This window comes from Canis aureus, chromosome 25 (assembly GCF_053574225.1).
Source record: "Canis aureus isolate CA01 chromosome 25, VMU_Caureus_v.1.0, whole genome shotgun sequence".
Taxonomy (NCBI): domain Eukaryota; kingdom Metazoa; phylum Chordata; class Mammalia; order Carnivora; family Canidae; genus Canis; species Canis aureus.
In genome coordinates this window covers 38845455-38864944 of record NC_135635.1, presented here as the reverse complement: position 1 = coordinate 38864944, position 19490 = coordinate 38845455, and the positions used below count along the sequence as shown (strand labels likewise).

The 19490-nt window shown below is 43.5% G+C and overlaps 1 protein-coding gene and 2 long non-coding RNA genes across 5 annotated transcripts in view; 1 reads left to right on the top strand and 2 right to left on the bottom strand.

The window, feature by feature from the left end:
- LOC144297296 (antigen WC1.1-like) overlaps positions 1-14566 on the top strand; it is a 52018-nt gene extending 37452 nt beyond the window's left edge. For 2 of the 3 annotated variants that reach the window (XM_077871204.1, XM_077871205.1), the window contains 10 exons: positions 658-726; positions 804-1118; positions 2343-2657; positions 9991-10032; positions 10125-10439; positions 11191-11328; positions 11717-11809; positions 12098-12181; positions 12710-12847; positions 13862-14566. In XM_077871204.1, the coding sequence (XP_077727330.1) occupies positions 658-726; positions 804-1118; positions 2343-2657; positions 9991-10032; positions 10125-10439; positions 11191-11328; positions 11717-11809; positions 12098-12181; positions 12710-12847; positions 13862-13980 (1628 nt within the window). In that variant the 3' untranslated portion in view covers positions 13981-14566. The remainder of the gene's footprint in view (positions 1-657; positions 727-803; positions 1119-2342; positions 2658-9990; positions 10033-10124; positions 10440-11190; positions 11329-11716; positions 11810-12097; positions 12182-12709; positions 12848-13861) is intronic. The other variant, XM_077871203.1, reaches the window with a different exon arrangement.
- Positions 1301-19490, bottom strand: part of LOC144297300 (uncharacterized) — a 32426-nt gene continuing 14236 nt past the window's right edge. Inside the window, exon 3 of the long non-coding RNA XR_013364357.1 lies at positions 1301-5657. This is a non-coding gene — a long non-coding RNA (uncharacterized LOC144297300). The remainder of the gene's footprint in view (positions 5658-19490) is intronic.
- LOC144297301 (uncharacterized) lies at positions 13748-17996 on the bottom strand. The gene is made up of 3 exons (XR_013364358.1): positions 17571-17996; positions 16877-17478; positions 13748-13897 (listed from the first exon to the last, which is right to left on the bottom strand). It is a non-coding gene; the product is annotated as an uncharacterized LOC144297301 (long non-coding RNA).

Sequence of the window (19490 nt, the reverse complement as noted above, 5' to 3'; positions counted from 1 at the left end):
GGTTCAGTCTCATAACACTGAGATCATGACCTGAGCCTCAACTAAGAGTCAGACACTTAAGCAATAGAGCCACCCAGGTGCCCCTGGACGGATGACCTTATACAAGGGAATTGAAGTAATTAGACACTGGGTGTCTATCCTTATGAGCAATAGTCTACTTTTAATTCACTTTTCCTTCTATGGTAGAAGGTTCTGGTTAACAGGGTGTCTCCTCCTTGGGTGACCTTGAATTATACTTTGTACTCCCTGTGCCCTATGAGTCTGGCAAAACCTCTGCTGAACTTTTCAGCATCTCATCTATAATCTTTGAATTGACAAAGACCTCAAGGAGAAAGTGACTCACCTCTGCCCTTTACTTTACTCTCAGACCTTGGCTTCAAAAATTTGCACTGCTTTGGTAGCTCTTCACCATTTTCAAGCAGTACTGATATATTCCTACTTCTTAAAATTCATTCTTAGTGCAGCACTTGGCTTGAAACAAATTTTGGCATTGTTAGAAGCAGAACTTTCCATAAAGAGGTGAAATCTAAAATTATGGGAACTTTACTGGTATGTTAACAGCTTTCATCTCAGACCCCAGCACTAGGTTACTATTTAGTTTAATTCAGTTTCCTGTTTTTCAACCCTACTAACCCTCTGACCATGCTGTTTCAGCAGGAAACCAGACCCAGGTGCTGCCCCAGTGCAACGACTCTGTGTCTGAGGCGAGTACTACCAGCTGCTCAGGTGAGGGGTCCCAAGGGACCAGAAGGCCCTTCTCATTTCCTGTTAAACGCGCCAATGGTATGATTCTCTCTCCTTAGAGAGCAGACAGCTCCGCCTAGTGGACGGGGGTGGTCCCTGCGCTGGCAGAGTGGAGATCCTTCACCAGGGCTCCTGGGGCACCGTCTGTGATGACAACTGGGACCTGGACGATGCCCACGTGGTGTGCAGACAGCTGGGCTGCGGAGAAGCTCTCAATGCCACAGTCTCTGCTTACTTCGGGGCGGGATCAGACCCAATCTGGCTGGATGACCTGCAGTGCACTGGAAAGGAATCCTACATTTGGAAGTGCCCCTCCCAGGGCTGGGGGCAGCACAACTGCAGGCACAAGGAGGACGCAGGGGTCATCTGCTCAGGTCTGCCTGCGCCCTGTCCATGGGTTGGGTGAGGAGGTGGGGGCTCTGGAGAAGGGGAGTCTGAGCCCAGAGGGGTGTCGCTGAGAGGGCCAGAGAAGAAGAAACCTTCCTTCTACACTGCCTGTCTTTCTATTTTTTTTTAAGATTTTATTTATTTATTTATTTATTCATAGAGACAGAGAGAGAGGCAGAGGGAGAAGCAGGCACCATACAGAGAGCCTGACATGGGACTCGATCCAGGGTCTCCAGGATCACGCCCTGGGCTGCAGGCGGCGCTAAACCGCTGCGCGCCACCGGGGCTGCCCCTGCCTGTCTTTCTAGATGTGAAGATTAGGTGCTTTCTTTTCCTCCCACAGCTGAGGTTCAGGTGACTTCCATTCGAAAGCAGGGCTCATTCTTCAGTTCACTATGGTGGTAAAGTCTTGAGATCCTATTGCTGTTGAAATGCATTACCACATACTTAATGGTAGAAACAACACAAATTTATTAATGTACAGTTTTGTATGCTAGAAGTCCAACAAGGGTCTCACTGTGCTAAAATCAAGGTGTGGACAGGACTGCATTCTTTCTGGGGGCCCTAGGGGAGATTCCTTGTCCCTATCTTTTCCAGTTTCTTAAGGCCCTGAGCATTCACTGGCTCCCTTTTTTTCCCTTCAAGCTGACAATGTTGCCTGCTTCTGACCATTCTTCCACAGTCACATTTCCTTCTGACTGAAGCTGGGAAAGATTTCCCATTTTTTAAGGAGAGTAGGTCTAAGGATGTGATTGGGTTTTCACCTGGTTAACCCACACTACTCCAGGTTAATCTCACCATCCCAAGGTCCTTATCTGAATCACATCTGTAAAGTCTCCTTTGCCATGTAAAGTAGCACATTTATGCAACACCTTTGGGGGGCCATTTTTCTGCCTACCTCCCCACTTTCACATACTCTTTCAGAAGTCTTGTCAGGAAGCAAGATTCAGCTTTCCCTCTGTGTAAAGTGCCCAGGTGGGTATTCCTCTCTGATCATATTCTACTGCATCATTGTGGTCATAGAAACACAGACACAAACACACAAAATCAGGTAAAAGGGAGACCAATTTCAGTCTTACCACCTAATGTGTGCTTACTCAGCAGAGTCAGTGATGAGTGTTCACAATCTCTGGCATGGAGAAAAAAAATCAAGAGCATTGAATGGAATGCTTATTGTGGATTGTTTCCCCTTCTCACCCCTTTCAATCTAGACTTCCTGAAACTCAGGATGGTGAGCGAGGACCAGGAGTGTGCTGGGTGGCTGGAAGTTTTCTACAATGGGACCTGGGGCAGTGTCTGCCACAGCCCCATGGCAGCCATGACTTTGTCCATCATCTGTAGACAGCTTGGCTGTGGAGACAGTGGGACCCTCAACTCTTCCATAGTTCCCAGGGAAGGTTCTAGACTTCGGTGGGTGGATCAAATTGAGTGTCGGAAAACTGATTCCTCTCTCTGGCAATGTCCTTCTGACCCCTGGAGACACAACTCATGCTCTTCAAGAGAGGAAGCTTATATCTCGTGTGCAGGTAACTTACTGTCTGTTTCCATGTGTCTGTCCCAGTCCTGTGGAATGTTGTTACTGAGATTTTATATCTTCAAATCTAAGGAATGAGTTTAAGATAAGACTACAAAATGAAGTTTGGATGATTGCTTAATTTACATATTCCAGTCTTCTTTCACAGGAAAAAATAAGGAGATCTGTGTCAATAGCTGCCTATGTGAAAAATACCAGAAGGATCGCATTGAACATGAGTAATACCCTGATAAACTTGCTAATTAATTAGGAGTAGTTAAGTGATATCCCAACATGTTAAAGTAAATAAGGAACCAAGTAAGGAATCCACCCTGATTGTTTTGTCTCTTAAGCTAATGGTATTTTACTCCGGAATGCCTCATTCTCCAATCAGTCTTCCCATAGATAGTGACTGAGTGCCTGTAGGCACAAATTTATACTGTAGGCAGGAGGATGAGGAAGACAAGAAAATGTAGTCTCTGCCATCACAGAGCATACAGTTCAGTGTTGAAAACTCTCATTAGGCAGAAATTTCATGAAGAGTTAGAAAGTGCTGTGGAAGTGTGGAATTGGGGTAAAAGAAGAAATCATACCTAGATGAAAAGCTGAAGGGTAAGAGTTCCTCAGAGGAAGAAAGTGGAGGATCACGTGGTTCAATGTATGTACTGAGGTGGGAGGAAACATGGTATCTTTGAAGCACTGAGAAAATCCCATCATGGCCAGAGCAGAAAAGGGTGGGAGAGTGGCTCAGGGTTTCCCTGGAATGGTGAGCAGAGCCAGATACCTCTTTGTGGGAAGGCCCAGGAAAACATTCCTGTTAAAGAGCAATTTGTCTCTTTGACTGCTGCACCATGAGGAACTGCTCAGAAGTCAGTGGCCTCATGTCTCCATGACTTTCTGCTTTAATTTGTCTCTTATAAGAGGCCCTCAGGATCCCAGTTTTTGGGGCTGATCCTGTCCTCTAGGCTTTTCATTAACTATGATGTGCTTAATCTGTCTTCCTCATCTCACTCTCCCAAAATGTTCTGGAGAGACTGCTGGAATTTAAAACCCATCATCTTCAAAGTCTCTTATGCCCGCACTGTTCCCTTCACTTTCATGTTCTGATTAGAACCTGACTTTTCCCTGAAAATGTTGATTTTCCTGTCAACTGGAGGCTCTTTGTTTCTCTCTGAACATACTTTTCTCTGGGCTGAGACTTGGAAGAGATATACTTCTTGCTCTCAGTTTGTCATTTTCAACAATTCCTCTTCTGTCTCTCTTCCCAACATCCAGCTATTTGAAATTCACACCTTGAGACAATACCGCCTAGTACATTTGTTTGTTGCTGTCATCATCTTAACTTTCTGGTCACTTCCCCTGGTCCACTGAAGACTGTACCAAGTCCTTCATTTCTGTCTCACTCCTGGAACCTTTGGTGCTTGCTTCAACATCCTTAAACACAACTGAGACAACATCTGGCCTCTCAGTTCAGTGACTTTCTCATTTCTAAGCACCTTTCCTCCCATCCTATCTCTGCCTATGCATATACTACTGATCACCAATAATTGTACACTTCAAAATCTTGATATCTTTATTCCATTCTCTGACCAATGCTTCTTATTCTTATGGATCCTCACCTAGAGTGCTCTGTTTCAAATAATTTCTCGTTCTTGTGGAGATGCCCAATCTTTTCTCTTGTCAGTTTTTCTTTTTTTTCCCCTACTCTCCTCATGTCTGCACATTTTTTTTCTTAGCCAGATGAGATAATATATCCAACATTATAATCATTCTCCTTTAGTTTATTTAACTCCCTTGCCTTTTCTTTGTCAACCTCACCTGGCAAACTCTAGACCTGGTTAAAGTCAACTACCTGAGTACTCCTTGTCTGAACTGGACTAAGGGAAATGTGGGGAAATAACACATAGTCATGTTGCTAGTCTATTTTTGAATCCATGGACACAATCTCTACTGGGCATTCCATAGTGTCTCTGGGTTCTACTGTACTTCTCCAATATGTGTGCTTGCCCTATCTTTCAAATCATATTTTACATATTTTCTGCTCTCTTGCATTGTCAACACCTGATCCCCTTCATCTATTCTCAAATCATAATACTGCCTCTTAACTCAGTGAGAAATTAGAACAGTCATCTGGGAATTCCTCATCTTCCTTTCACCAAATCTACTCACATGTGGTCTCTGCACACACTCTGTACTTACTTGGTCTTCTGGATCAGTGGCCTCAGTCCTAATCTTAGGTCAACTCTTCTGCCCAGGCTGTGGATCCTAACTGCACTTATCTTGTCAAACTCTTCACTTCTATTCCCCCTTCCTTGCACCATCAGCTCCCTCCCCCCGCTTTGTCTCCTGTTTATTCTCATCGTTGTATATATGGGCTTGAGTGTCTCGCATCTTGAAAACTACCTGAAAAAACAGTTTTCCTTGACTTCTTTGTTATTGCGCATCCCACTTCTCTCTCCTCTTCAGCTAAGTTTCTGAAAGTATGGTCAGTAACTACACAGGGTCTTCATAATTTTCTGTTCTCTAGTGTTCTAAACTCACCCAGTTAAGAATTAGGGTCCACCATTCTTCTGAATTGGTAAAGTAATTAAATTTAGCAAACTTTCCTCTCTTCAGTATTCCTGAACTTACAACAGTATTCAGCAGGTTCACTTCTCTTCTTATTTTTTGTTTTTCCTGACATCACTAGACTTCACTGATTGTTCTTATTTGGCCTCATTGTTGTTCTTCTGCTTACCAATTTACAACTCCTGTGCTCAGTCTCTAGATCTTGGATGCTTTCAGGGCTCAGCATCAGACTCTTTAGTCTTCCTATCAGACTCCATCCACTTCCAGTTAAGTTCTGCTGGCTCTATCTGCAAATATATTCTCAGCGCTTCTATTCTGCAAATATATTCTCAATGCCTCTATTCCTTCCATTGTCACTATCTTAGTCTTCTTGCCTGAATTATTCCAAAAGTCTCTCGTGGTCTTCCATGTCCACTCTTTTTCTTCTATAATATTTTCTCTCTGGCTGACAGAGAAAAGTTTTAAAAATTAGTCTGTATCTTGTTTACTGCTTACAAGCCTCCAGGGGCTTCCTGTTTTAAGGAACCTATACTGGTTGACAAAGCTATATATAGAATCTGTCCCCTACCCACCACTCAGTCCTTTTCTGGAGACACTCTTCCACTCAGTTAGTACACATATTGATTCTCTTTGTGTTCATGAAATAGCCAGGCATGGAGGAAGTAAGGGAAGGCAGGATGACCATCCTTTAGTGCCTTGGTATTTTTTTACCAGACAGATAGTATTATTCATTCTTTTTTTATTTTTTTATTTTTTTATTTTTTTTTATTTTTTTGGTATTATTCATTCTAAGACCTTGCACTGGCTCTTCTATTTGCTTGCTTGCTTGTCAACTTCTTCTCATCATTCAGTTTTCACATTAAATATCATCTTTTTGGTGAGGGCCTTCTTATCAACTTAAGTGCTATTACCTCTCCCAAAATTTTTTATGACATACTCTTGATACTCTGTGATTATCCCTGAATATAATGATTGCTTTTCTCAATATCTCCTGCAGGGTTCCAGTTCCTCTGCCCAACCTATTATACATTTTACAGTAAAAAAAATCTATGTAATATATATAATATATATTTGCTTTTCATAGTACTACTATGTGAAACGATCATTTATTTATTTTCAGGTTATCTCTCTCATTTTAGTTTGTAAATTCCATGAGATCAAGGACTTTGACTATTATATTCACCACTGTACATCCAATGCTGTCTGTGGTCAGTACCTGGTATACAACAGACAAAAAATAGTTCTTGAATCAAATAATAATCTTTTTGATTGCATAGTTACAATTAAAGATATTTTCATCAAGGTATAATCAAAACTAATTGAAAGTGTTTTAAGCTGGGAAGTGTCATTTTGCATTAAGAAAAGATCCCTCTGAGTACAAGATAAAGGATTATTGCAGGGGAAATGTAAATGCATAATGGTGACTTGCAATAGCTTGGAGGAGCAAGGGTGGCTGCTGGAAGGATGACATTGATTTTTTACTAATATAGGAGACGCAGAAACTCATGAGAGGAAATTCATGGGCTCAGTTTTGGAGATGCTAAATTTAAAGTGGGTCAGAACACTCAAGTAGAGATTTCATTTGGCATTTAAAAGTATACGATTTGAATTTAGAAAGGAAATCTGGGTGGGAGATATAAATATGGGAGTAGTCTTAGAGATGCTTAGATAGGAGTGGTTGAGATCACTGGGAATATAAATGATCCTAAAATAGACTTCAAGTAGCACTAACCTTTATTTTTTTTATTTTTAATTTTTTTTATAAATTTATTTTTTAATTGGTGTTCAATTTGCCAACATATAGAATAACACCCAGTGCTCATTCCATCAAGTAGCACTAACTTTTAAAAGCTAATACACTCTATGGACTGTCATAGGACGTCTTAGGCTAATTAGCAGAAATGCCAGAACAGATGTAACTTGATTGTTGACCTCAGACTTTGAACGACTTTACCATGGAAGAAGGAAAAGAATCACTATGAACTAGCTAATCCACGGGGCAGGACTCCAGCTGATGGATAGAGGTTACAAGAAGGCAGATTTGGATCCATTTTAAGTACAAGTAGCATAAAGGTATCTCACCTAGTGATGGTCCCTCAGGGAATTAATAATACTATCAGGTAAAAAACACCAGAGTCATGATGGGATGGCCAGCGCCTTCCCTTATATTTATTTTTGCCTGTCTCTATGTTTCTTTCCTGAATCAATGACACCTGCTCCTGCTGGGGTTGTACCATGCGTGGCACTAGGGAAATCATGTTCTTTCCACTAGTTTCTTTTACACTTAGAGAGAGATCAGTTCCTTTCTTGTTCATTTAAATTACAAAAACACTGCTTACTTATCATGAGCAGGGAATACAAATATAAAAATGTAGAAAGAGAAGTGAATCATATCCCATGACTCCTTGTCCTTTCATACCGTCCTGTTGTAAACAAGATTAATGGACTGGTATGTTCTGTTTTCCCAAATCATCCATTTTCACTGAAACATATCCAAACTCATATGCTCTTAAAGGGTTTATGTTGATAGTGTCTTGTCATTTGATTGTACAAAATTGGAATTATACCCTACACATTATTGTTATATTGGCCTAATATATCATGGATATTCCTCCAGGTAGATCTAATTCATTTGTGAATCAATGGTATAATATTTCATTCATCCAGATTGCTAGTGCAGTTAATGTAACCATTTACCTATTTATTGGTAGTCTGATTGGTTTTGATTTCCCACTTTATAAACAATGTAAACCTGCCTCCTTATAACCTTTATCCATCAGCAAGAGAGTCCTGCCCCTGGAGAGCTCATGGTAACTCTCCTCCCTCTTCCATGATAAATATTTTTGTATATGATTTTCTACATACAGGTGAGTTTTTTTTACTGTAGGATTACTCACTGTTGATATTATTCTATCAAAGAACACACACATAAATTTTAATAGATATTGTCAAATTACTTTTGAGGACTAACTCTTTTCAATTGTCTTCTTATCTAGATGTAAATGTTTAGGTTTTAAATAACGGGAGTATTAAAGACAAATAATATAGAAGCTCCCAAATCAATAAGCTTAAAAAACCCATGTCTTATTCTAAAATATTTGAACTCTGAAATAAGAGTAACAATCGCTTTGCTCCTGGTTTCTTTCTCCTTCCTTCCCTCTATCCCTTCCTTCTTCTTTGCCTCCTTCCTCCCCTCTCTCCCTCCCTCCCTTTCTTACTTTTTTTTGCATTTTCAGTGTTTTCTCTTTCCTCAACATTCTTTTCCAGTTCCTTGGTTCCCCCATCCCTTCCCTGCCAGCTCAGGTATAACTTGGGTGATCCGCTAGGAGTTGGCTGAAGGGAGCGTGGTGATAGATATTTCAAAGGCAGAGGCTCACTCCCTTCCCTTCCTTCTCTTTCCTCACCTCCTTTTCTTGTTCCTGTGGAAAGCTGATTAGATATTAAACTATCAGAACTTACATGGATGATAATTATCTACAATCAAATATGATGAGTTGGGTGATAGTGAGGTATCCAGGCCTGAAAGTGAGCAACCACCCTAAAGAGGTCCTGCCATCATTTTCTGAGATGTTCATTGGGTAGGAAGTTTGATAGGATAATATGAAAAGGATATGCTAATTCTGATATCTTATGACAAGTACTTTGTATACGTCAGTTTTCTTATATTGTTTCAAATTTATGTTTTTCCTTTGGTTTCAATTTTTTATGTTTTTTTTATACCATATTTGTTATCTGTGCCCTCTCTCAATGTATTTTTTCTCAGTATGTTTGCGTATCATGCAAACATTTATGTCTTAGTACCTAGCCACTGTCTACTTAATATATTTTTCTCTGAATCCTACTTATTTCAGTTTTTGGCAAAAAAAAATCCTCTTTTAAAAAAATTTTTAAATGTTTTTAAAGATTTTATGTATTTATTTAGAGAGTGCACAAATCAAGAGGAGGGCAGAGGGAGAAGCAGACTCCCTGCTGAGCAGGGAGTCTGATGTGGGGCTCAATCCCAGGATCCCAGGACCATGACCTGGACTGAAGACAGGTGCTTAGCTGACTGAGCCGCTCAGGTGCCTCCCAAAATATCTCCTTAATGTAGTAATCTTTGCTTGTGCACACATCATACTGAAAAATAGATAAGAAAAGTTTCTAATCTGCTATATAATTTCCCATTAAAAATATAATGAGATATTGAATACAAATTACTTCTGTGATTCTGGACTTTAAAAAATATCCACTATTTATTACCACAAACCACTAATATCAATTTGCATTCCTTTATTATCTTCCTTATTAGCAAGAATTTAAAGGAATTATGTTTTACTGCATTCTATTCACTCATTCATTGAATAAATATTTATCAAGCCCCTATACCTAGTATTTATAAAAAGTTTCTCAATGCACACTTGTTGAATGAATGCATACAATATACCAGGTACTGTTCTAATAGCAGAAACACAGAGGTGAATAAGACATGCAAGGTCTTTCCTCTCGTGGAGATTGTGTGTGTGTGTGACTGTGTGTGTGCATGTACACATCTGTATTTTGTTTATTGTGGAATGTGGAAAGTGATAAACAAGTAAATAGATAAAATAATGTCAGATGGTGATAAAGGCTATGATTTAGCAAGCGAGCATCTCAATAACTCAGCCCATTAGATTAATTACGAAGCCTGTTATTTACACTTGTCATTTGGACTGAGCCAAGCACTTTAGATCATCTCACTTGGGGCAGGACCACCCCCACCTGTCCCTGATCTAGCACTTCCCCATTGTCTGCTTCTGCAGGAGTGAGACCCAAGAGCTGTCCGACCGCTGGCCCCTGCACAGGTACATCAGCTCCTCCTGCCTCCCCTGTTGGCTCCCAAGGGCTCCTTCTTTCCCACTGGGGACAGTAACAGAAGGTGCTGCTGCCTTTTCAGGCAAGGAGAAGCTCCGACTGAGGGGAGGAGACGCGGTGTGCTCAGGGCGAGTGGAGGTTTGGCACGAGGGCTCCTGGGGCACAGTGTGTGATGACTCCTGGAGCCTGGCAGAGGCCGAGGTGGTGTGTCAGCAGCTGGGCTGTGGCTCTGCCCTGGATGCCCTGCAGAAGGCGGCGTTTGGGCCAGGAACTGGGAACATCTGGCTGGATGAGGTGAAATGCAGGGGCAGGGAGTCCTCCCTGTGGGATTGTGCTGCGGACCCCTGGGGGCAGAACGACTGCAAGCACGAGGAGGATGCTGGAGTGCGGTGCTCTGGTGAGTGGCTCTGGTGGAGCTGGAGCAAGAGTGGGGCAATGGGGTAGGCTTGGGTAAAATGGGAAGTTTGCATTCAAAAAGTATCTAGGTGCTGTAAGCTCTGATCTAGAAGATGGGGAAGTCTCAACCTTGATGTTGTGGTAATTAAGATGTAGGGAAAAGGGGCTGCCCTGTGCTATCTACTGCAGCCACCATCTGTAGGCAAAGTCAAATATTCAGATTCTTGAGGTCTATTCTGTGGAATCTGACAGAATTAACCAATTCAGAAAAGGGAAGATCCTAAAGAGCCATCAGCTGGTGGGGAAGTCTTAGGGTATTTTCCTTAAGGAAGCTTCTTTTTATTCCTTTCAAATTTCTCTTGCCCTTGGGCCAAGGGAGTCTGGTTCCTGTGTTGCAGAATCTAAGGTTTTCCCATCTGCCCGTGAGTGTCACTCCTCCACAGCAAAATGCCCATCCAGGAGTTGCTTGATGTTTTGGTCTGGTGAGGCCCAAAGAAAGGAGGCCACAGCTGTGTGGTTTGGTCCTCTGAGGCGGTTGCAGCAGGGAAGCTGTCTGCTAATCCCAGCACTCCCTTGGACCTCACTGGAGTGGAGTTGAATTTATCTTAGGACAAGGCCTGGGGGAGTGGCTTCCAGGGTCACAGTCAATTCTGTTAGGTCCGAGGCTGGGACTTCCTTGTCCCAGGTGCTCTGGAGGGAGTTTCCCTGGGCCCATGCCCTTCTCCAAATCCTATTGGTTTTATTCTCCTTAGGGATCAGACAAGGCCCAAGTCTTGTCCATGACATCTTTTCCCTGTCTGAGATGTTCTGCTTCATCCTGGGGGCCCTTCTCTTCCTGGTCCTCGTTATCCTGGTGACTCAGATGTGCAGATGGAGAGCAAAGCAAAGAGGTAGGCTACAGAGGGTACAGGGTAACATGGAGAGTGTGTGGAGGCAGGAGATCTGGCCAGGTACAAGGAGGGGGGACGGAAATATGTTTGAAAAACTTCATCTGCCCCTTGTTAAACTCTAAGGGCTGAATCTGTAGAAGCTTTTAAGGTTGGAGTGTGAGCACTCATAAGTCATGGCTTCTATGTGAGACAAGAATGAATACAGGCCGAGCTATGGATACAGGGTTAGACAGGGGAGAGGGAGAAGATGTAGACATGGTGCTTGGCTATGAGGAGTCCTGGAAGCCCCGAGGCTTTTTCCATGTGCAAGCACTGGGGAGAATGATTAGCTTATTGTTTCAGGGATGAACTCAGGGGGCAATTTCTCACTAGCTGGTGGTTTGCTCAGCCTTCCCCAGTTTCAGAGATGTTCTTAATGAGGCTGAGTATGAGGAGATCGATCATGTTGTGACAACGAAGGAAGATCTGCTGGACAGCACTGGTGTGTATCCCTGCCTTGTCCTCCTGGGCCCCCTTGGTGTTAGCTCCCTGCTGTCTGTGAGCTAAGGCTTCTCAGAATCTGCAGACCCATTATCTATTCCAGGCTCACAGGAGCAGCTCCTCCAAAGACTGCAGGATGGGTTCCTGCTGAGCCCCTGTGAGCTCTGAGCCTTCTCTTTATACAACAGGAGCCACATGTGCTCCAGCATTTCTTCTTAGCCTTACCACAGGTCCCATGGGTGTGAGAAGGTGTGTTCTTTTTGTTTTGTGATGTTTTTTTCCACACTAGGGGCCCTGTCAGATGAACCCGTGCCTAAACTGCCATATTACCCTGGAGATCGTGAGGAGAATAGTGACTTTCAGTCTGCTCCAGGTAGTAGGGGTGAATCTACCTCGGCTGGGTATTGGGAGCACGTGACTTTCCTTCCTAGAGATGAGATTCAAGAGGGACAGTCTCCCTTTGACTAGGATTAGAAGTCTCTTTTCTTCTCCTTCTCTGATTGCTCTGATGTACTTCATGGTGAGGCTGGGCTCACACACATGGTTCTGTGTCCAAAACCACCCTCATTCAGTCCCAACAAATTCATGCTGTTTTGAAAAAATAACATTTGGAAAGTGTAACTGACCAAATATTTTAGTAATGCACATTGGTGTAAGAGTGTCTCTGAAATATGTAGTTTAAACGAGGAAATATTGGGATGTTCAGATTATTTTTCTGGTTTATGGACACATCAAAATGAAATATATACCTTGGAAAAGACTTGTTAAAACACAGGGTGAATAGTGCCTCTGTTCAGCAGCCATCAGAATCTCTGTGGCAGAAGGGATTGTAGATATTACCTAGGTCAACCCATTTACTGTGGTTTCATCTGAACCCCTTGTCTGTCCTTAAAACCCCCAGCTCAGAGGACTGATGCCCCCAGTGAGGGTTATGATAATGCTGAAGACCTACCAGTGCCTGAGGCTGCCCCTGCCTCTTGGATGAGGAAGGGGGAAGTGCCCCCAGAGGAGGAAAATGGGATGAGGGCCTTTCAGGCAGGTGAGTGGATCTCTTGTAATCTTTTGTCTCTGTCCTGGAAGGGGTGAACTTCAGCCCCGCACTGCTGATCCTTCCTATAGAGTCAAAATTCAGAAGATCTATATCCTTTGACCATTTTCCTCTCTTTAGTGCTCTCACATTTCTTGGGAGGGAAGAATCTTTCTATATTCTTGATATCTGCATCTCCATGACTTCATCTTTGATGTGCTTGCATTAAGACTTATAAATTAATCATGTCCAAAAATAGAACAACTGTTCTGATAACATGTTTGTGCTCTCATATGTGAAAGGCATTTAGAGACTTAAGAAATATTGCAATATTGGAATTTATGAGGCATTTTGATAATTTAAGATGCATTATAATCATATATTAGCACTAATATGCACAAAGTCTATGATATATGGTAGTCTTGAAAATTAAAGCCATGGTGGTAGATTATAGAGTCTGAATTATGGGCATTAAAGGGCCAATCTGCTCCAAATGTTTCAGTGGTCTAATGAAGATATTAATTCTCCAGAGAAGAGTATTTCTCCATCTAGGGCATGTGACTCTGGGAAGGTGGCAACTACGGAAGGATCCTGTGATTGTGGGCATTTGGGAACACAAGTCAAGGCCATCAAGAGCAGAGATAGATGGTCAGGGAGGACCTGAGGTTTTTTCCAGGTCTCCTGTGTCCTCCTTCTACTGAATTCAGACCTGTCAATTGTAAAAGGAGAAATTTTCATGGCCTTTCTTATGATTCTTATCATCCTTGGGCCATCTCTTTGCTGAGAAACGTGCCTTCATAGAACATCTGTGTTGACCTAGATCTCCTGTGACGACAGTGTTTCCCAGAGACCCACAGAACTGGAACCTGATGCAATAACCTTGATATATCTGTGTTGTAACTAATATCAAATTGTCTGAGCCTACCTGAAACTTTGTCATCACCACTTACTTGACTTGCTTCCACTGTGGGGCACTGTCCTCTCCCTTTGTCACAGTTCTAATCAAACTTGTCTTTACTGTTTCAGGCTCTTCTCTACAGCTCTCTAGAGGAGTAGCTGGACCTGAGAAAGGAGAAGATAGTCCCTGGCTGCTCCAGGGGGAAGGGGACCCTGAGTATGATGATACTGAATTAAATGTACCTTAAACACTCACTATATTTTCCCCCTGATATTGCATTAAAAATGAGATAAGAGGGGATCCCTGGGTGGCGCAGCGGTTTAGCGCCTGCCTTTGGCCCAGGGCGCGATCCTGGAGACCCGGGATCGAATCCCACGTCGGGCTCCCGGTGCATGGAGCCTGCTTCTCCCTCTGCCTGTGTCTCTGCGCCTCTCTCTCTCTCTGTGACTATCATAAATAAATTTAAAAAAAATAAAACTCTTAAAAAAATGAGATAAGGTCTCAGATATTTAATTGCCTATATTTCAATAGTGACTTATAATTGAATTATATGGAAATTAATTAAAATTAAATATTCTGAATAAAGTACTTTTTGCTTTGTTGATTATTTAGCAGGTTTTATCTCCATTCACATTTTCCCTCAAAGGAAATACAAGGTGAACGAACTGACCTGTTTTCTCAGCTCCCCTACAGACTACTCTAGGCATTACTTTACCTGAGTTCACAAATGTTCCAGGTCTCTTTTTTAGGCAAGGGACTCTAAATTTAGTCCATACTCATACTTTCATTCTTACTACGATGAACTCATGGGAAAAAAGCCAGACCTGAACATTCATGTATGCTCTTCCTTGAGATGTCATATCACCTGTTTTTTTTTTTTTAATTTTTATTTATTTATGAGAGACATAGAGAGAGAGGCAGAGGGAGAAGCAGGCTCCATGCAGGGAGCCCGATGTGGGACTACATCCTGGGTCTCCAGGATCCCGCCCTGGACTGAAAGCAGCATTAAACCACTGAGCCACCGGGGCTGCCCATATCATCTGTTTTTAAACAATTCCTAGGCACCATACTTAGGTAGGAATTTCAAAGTTGAAGGTGGGAGGTTGGCTAGTGCGAGAGAAGGGATACAGTTTTCCATATCTTGCCCAAATTTTTGTGGCTCAATTAAAAATCCAAGTTGGGGCACCTGGATGGCTCACTCAGTTAAGCATCTGACTCTTGGTTTCAGCTCAGGTCATGATCTCATGGTTGTGAGATCCAGCCCTAGATTGGGCTCTGTGCTGAACTGAGTGTGGAGCCTGCTTAAGACTCTCTCCTCCTCCTCTGGCCCTCCCCCCTGCTCATGCACTTGCTCTCTCTCTCTCATAAATAAATAAATAAGTAAAATTTTAAAAATCCAATTCTCCGTAACTATACGTTCCTATTTAAGCTCTTATTCTGTAGGTTACTTTTTCCATTTGTTACTCAAGCTCATACAGATTCCTTCTCACTCTTCTCTCATGTCTAGTTGGTTATCAACTCCTTTTATTTTTTTTTTTTAATATTTTATTTATTTATTCATGAGAGAGTCAGAGAGAGAAGCAGAGACACAGGCAGAGGGAAAAACAGGTTCCATGCAGGGAACCTGATCTGGGTCTCGATCCAGGGTCTCCAGGATCACGCCCTGGGCTGAAGGCGGTGCTAAACTGCTGAGCCATCCAGGCTGCCCTCAACTCCTTTTAAATTCAGTCTTTCCTCTCCATCACTACTTCCTATTTCTTCAGGACGTTGTCATTTCCTGTCCGCCCAGTTATAAAGCCTTCTAGGTGAATTATATCAACTCATATTTCTTTACTGCAAGTTGATAAAGGACGATTTGCCACTTATCTACAGACTTGCATCCAAGTGGGACAAGAAGGCAAAGAAGAGACTGAGGCAGAGGAGATCTAGAAGGAGTTGTAGACAGACAAACCAGGAACAATCAGCTATGTGGGTTTTATAAATGTGGATAGAGGGATTTGATGTGATTGAACTATAAGAGGAAGAATTTGAGTCCAGTGGGTTTCTTCTCTGAAAACATATTGCTCCAAGATTGCATTGATCTGGTAACTATCTACAATGCAAATGTGATTCCTCAAGATGGAGAGAGCTATTCTGTAGCAATGGCCAAGGAAATATTATGTCTCCAAACCCCCCATCACAAAGTATTAGAACTGAGAGTAATGACCTGGTTATGAGCTGAGCCCAACCTCTTAGTACTTCATTGATAACTCTGGATGTTGTCAGGGGTTCCAATCTACAATCACTTTGCAGTCATCATAATTTTTCACAGGGGAGGGGGATTAGAAGATGCTCAAGATTTCTCTCAGTGCAATATACATGGCCATTTGCCATAGGGAAATAATGAAGTCAATGATGGAATAAAGTATAACCACCAAGATTATTATATTTTACTTCTGATAAATGGTGTCAACAAAGCCAAAATAGAAAGCTGGCTACTACAAGTTTTCAGTTTCCACCAATTTTTCAGTTTCCACCAACATGTTCACATAGGAAGTCATAATTTTTGAGAGATTTTATATTCAGCCCAGGGCCAAGGATTCAAATCTTTCAATTCTTAAAGTCTATTGTAGAGAAAGTAGAGTTTTGCTATATGAGGACTGAGACTAGTACTTGTGCACTTTTCTTGATATCACAACTGGCTTAATAGTCTTCCCACTATTTTCCAGATCCTTTAGCATCCCTAAGGTACACTTTGGTGATCTGCTTTCCACCTGTGTAGCTGAGTCACTGGGATGATAAGGACCAAGGAAAGAAGATCCCTCAGGATGATACAGAGAGTATCCCAGGTGGGGAGAAGATACCAGGTATAGGAGCTGGCCTGAACTGGTGCCTGAGGAGAAAAGAGGGGCATGAGCTTTTAGAGAAGGTCATTAACCCAGGAGAATCCCCCATAATCTAGCCATCTCCCGAGTCCTCAAGACCATGAAATCATCATTCAGATACAATGGATCTACTTGAATCTCAAGATGTGATCGACCTAGGTCCTGCCTTGAGCTGTGTCAACTGTCTTATAAATCTGGTTCTAAGGGATTTTTATAAAATGAAAGCTGGTAAATCTTTGAAACATAACAGCTGCCACAACTTAATAGGACTACGAATACCTGATCATTAGGACTTTCTTATACTGGCATGGTTAATTTTTCCATAAATATGTAGATTCCATAGTGCAGGTCCCTGGAAATATGGGTGTCTCTTTCTTCATATGGCTCAGAGTAGAAGAACCACTTACTTGCATGAATGGGGGGGAACTGTTGTCCCCTCATCTGGAAAGAAGAAGAATGGGATCACTGTGTTGAGTTAGCCTGAAAAAGCCATGGGGTTGCACCTACATCAGTGGCATATTGTTCTCCCTCATATCCCAGAAGATCAGGCAATAGCCTCTCCTGAAGCTAGAGCACAATACAGTTAGTCCAGGAAGTGCTTCTGGATATAAACTCATATGTCCTTGGATCCTGGTCCAATACCCTGTTCCTTCTGTCCCTGCATTTCACCTCATCCAGCCAGATGTTCCCAGTTCCTGGCCCAAACGCCGCCTTCTGCAGGGCATCCAGGGCAGAGCCACAGCCCAGCTGCTGACACACCACCTCGGCCTCTGCCAGGCTCCAGGAGTCATCACACACTGTGCCCCAGGAGCCCTCGTGCCAAACCTCCACTCGCCCTGAGCACACCGCGTCTCCTCCCCTCAGTCGGAGCTTCTCCTTGCCTGAAAAGGCAGCAGCACCTTCTGTTACTGTCCCCAGTGGGAAAGAAGGAGCCCTTGGGAGCCAACAGGGGAGGCAGGAGGAGCTGATGTACCTGTGCAGGGGCCAGCGGTCGGACAGCTCTTGGGTCTCACTCCTGCAGAAGCAGACAATGGGGAAGGGCTAGATCAGGGACAGCTGGGGGTGGTCCTGCCCCAAGTGAGATGATCTAAAGTGCTTGGCTCAGTCCAAATGACAAGTGTAAATAACAGACTTCGTAATTAATCTAATGGGCTGAGTTATTGAGACGCTCGCTTGCTAAATCATAGCCTTTATCACCATCTGCATTATTTTATCTATTTACTTGTTTATCACTTTCCACATTCCACAATAAACAAAATACAGGGGAGGAGCAAGATGGCGGGAGAGTAGGGTCCCCAAATCACCTGTCTCCACCAAATTACCTAGAAAACCTTCCAATCATCCTGAAAATCTATGAATTCGGCCTGAGAATTAAAGAGAGAACAGCTGGAATGCAACAGTGAGAAGAGTTCGCGCTTCTATCAAGGTAGGAAGACGGGGAAAAAGAAGTAAAGAAACAAAGGCCTCCAAGGGGGAGGGGCCCCGGGAGGAGCAGGGCTGAGGCCGGGGCGAGTGTCCCCAGCACAGGAGAGCCCCGTCCCGGAGGAGCAGGAGCTGCACCGACCTTCCCGGGGGAAAGGGGCTCCAGGGAGGTGGAGCAGGACCCAGGAGGGCGGGGATGCCCTCGGGCTCCCGGGGACACTAACAGACACCTGCGTCCCGGAGAGCGCGCCGAGCTCCCTAAGGGCTGCAGCGCGCACGGCGGGACCCGGAGCAGCTCGGGGGGCTCGGGGGCGGCTCCGCGGAGGGGGCTGCGCGGCCCGGGAGCGCGAATCCACCAGCGCAGGCTCCGGAGCACAGGGCGCCGGGACACAGCCCAGGATCCCGCCTCCCCCCGGGACAGGCAGAGGCCGGGAGGGCCCAGGACAGCAAGGACGCTCCTGCCCCAGCTGAGCAGATCAGCGGCCCCGCCCCGGAGCCTCCAGGCCCTGCAGACGGAGAGCTTCGTGGTTCCTGCCGGAGCTGAATCCAGGGCTCCAGAGCTGCCCCGCCACTGGGGCTGTTCCTCCTGCGGCCTCACGGGGTAAACAACCCCCACTGAGCCCTGCACCAGGCAGGGGCACAGCAGCTCCCCAAGTGCTAACACCTGAAAATCAGCACAACAGGCCCCTCCCCCAGAAGAACAGCTAGACGGACAAGTTCCAGGAGAAGCCAAGGGACTTAAAGTACACAGAATCAGAAGATACTCCCCGGTGGTTCTTTTTTTTTGTTGTTGTTTTGTTTTGTTTTGTTTTGCTTTGCTTTTTGATTTGTTTCCTTCCCCCACCCCCTTTTTTTTTCTCCTTTCTTTTTCTTTCTCTTTTTCTTCTTCTTTTTTTTTTCGTTTTTTTTTTCTTCCCTTTTTTTTCCTCTTTCTCTTTTCTTTCCTTCTTTCTCTCCTCTCTTTTTCTCTTTTTCCCAATACAACTTGCTTTTGGCCACTCTGCACTGAGCAAAATGACTAGAAGGAAAACCTCACCTCAAAAGAAAGAATCAGAAACAGTCCTCTCTCCCACAGAGTTACAAAATCTGGATTACAATTCAATGTCAGAAAGCCAATTCAGAAGCACTATTATACAGCTACTGGTGGCTCTAGAAAAAAGTATAAAGGACTCAAGAGACTTCATGACTGCAGAATTTAGAGCTAATCAGGCAGAAATTAAAAATCAATTGAATGAGATGCAATCCAAACTAGAAGTCCTAATGACGAGGGTTAACGAGGTGGAAGAACGAGTGAGTGACATAGAAGACAAGTTGATAGCAAAGAGGGAAACTGAGGAAAAAAGAGACAAACAATTAAAAGACCATGAGGATAGATTAAGGGAAATAAACGACAGCCTGAGAAAGAAAAACCTACGTTTAATTGGGGTTCCCAAGGGCGCCGAAAGGGACAGAGGGCCAGAATATGTATTTG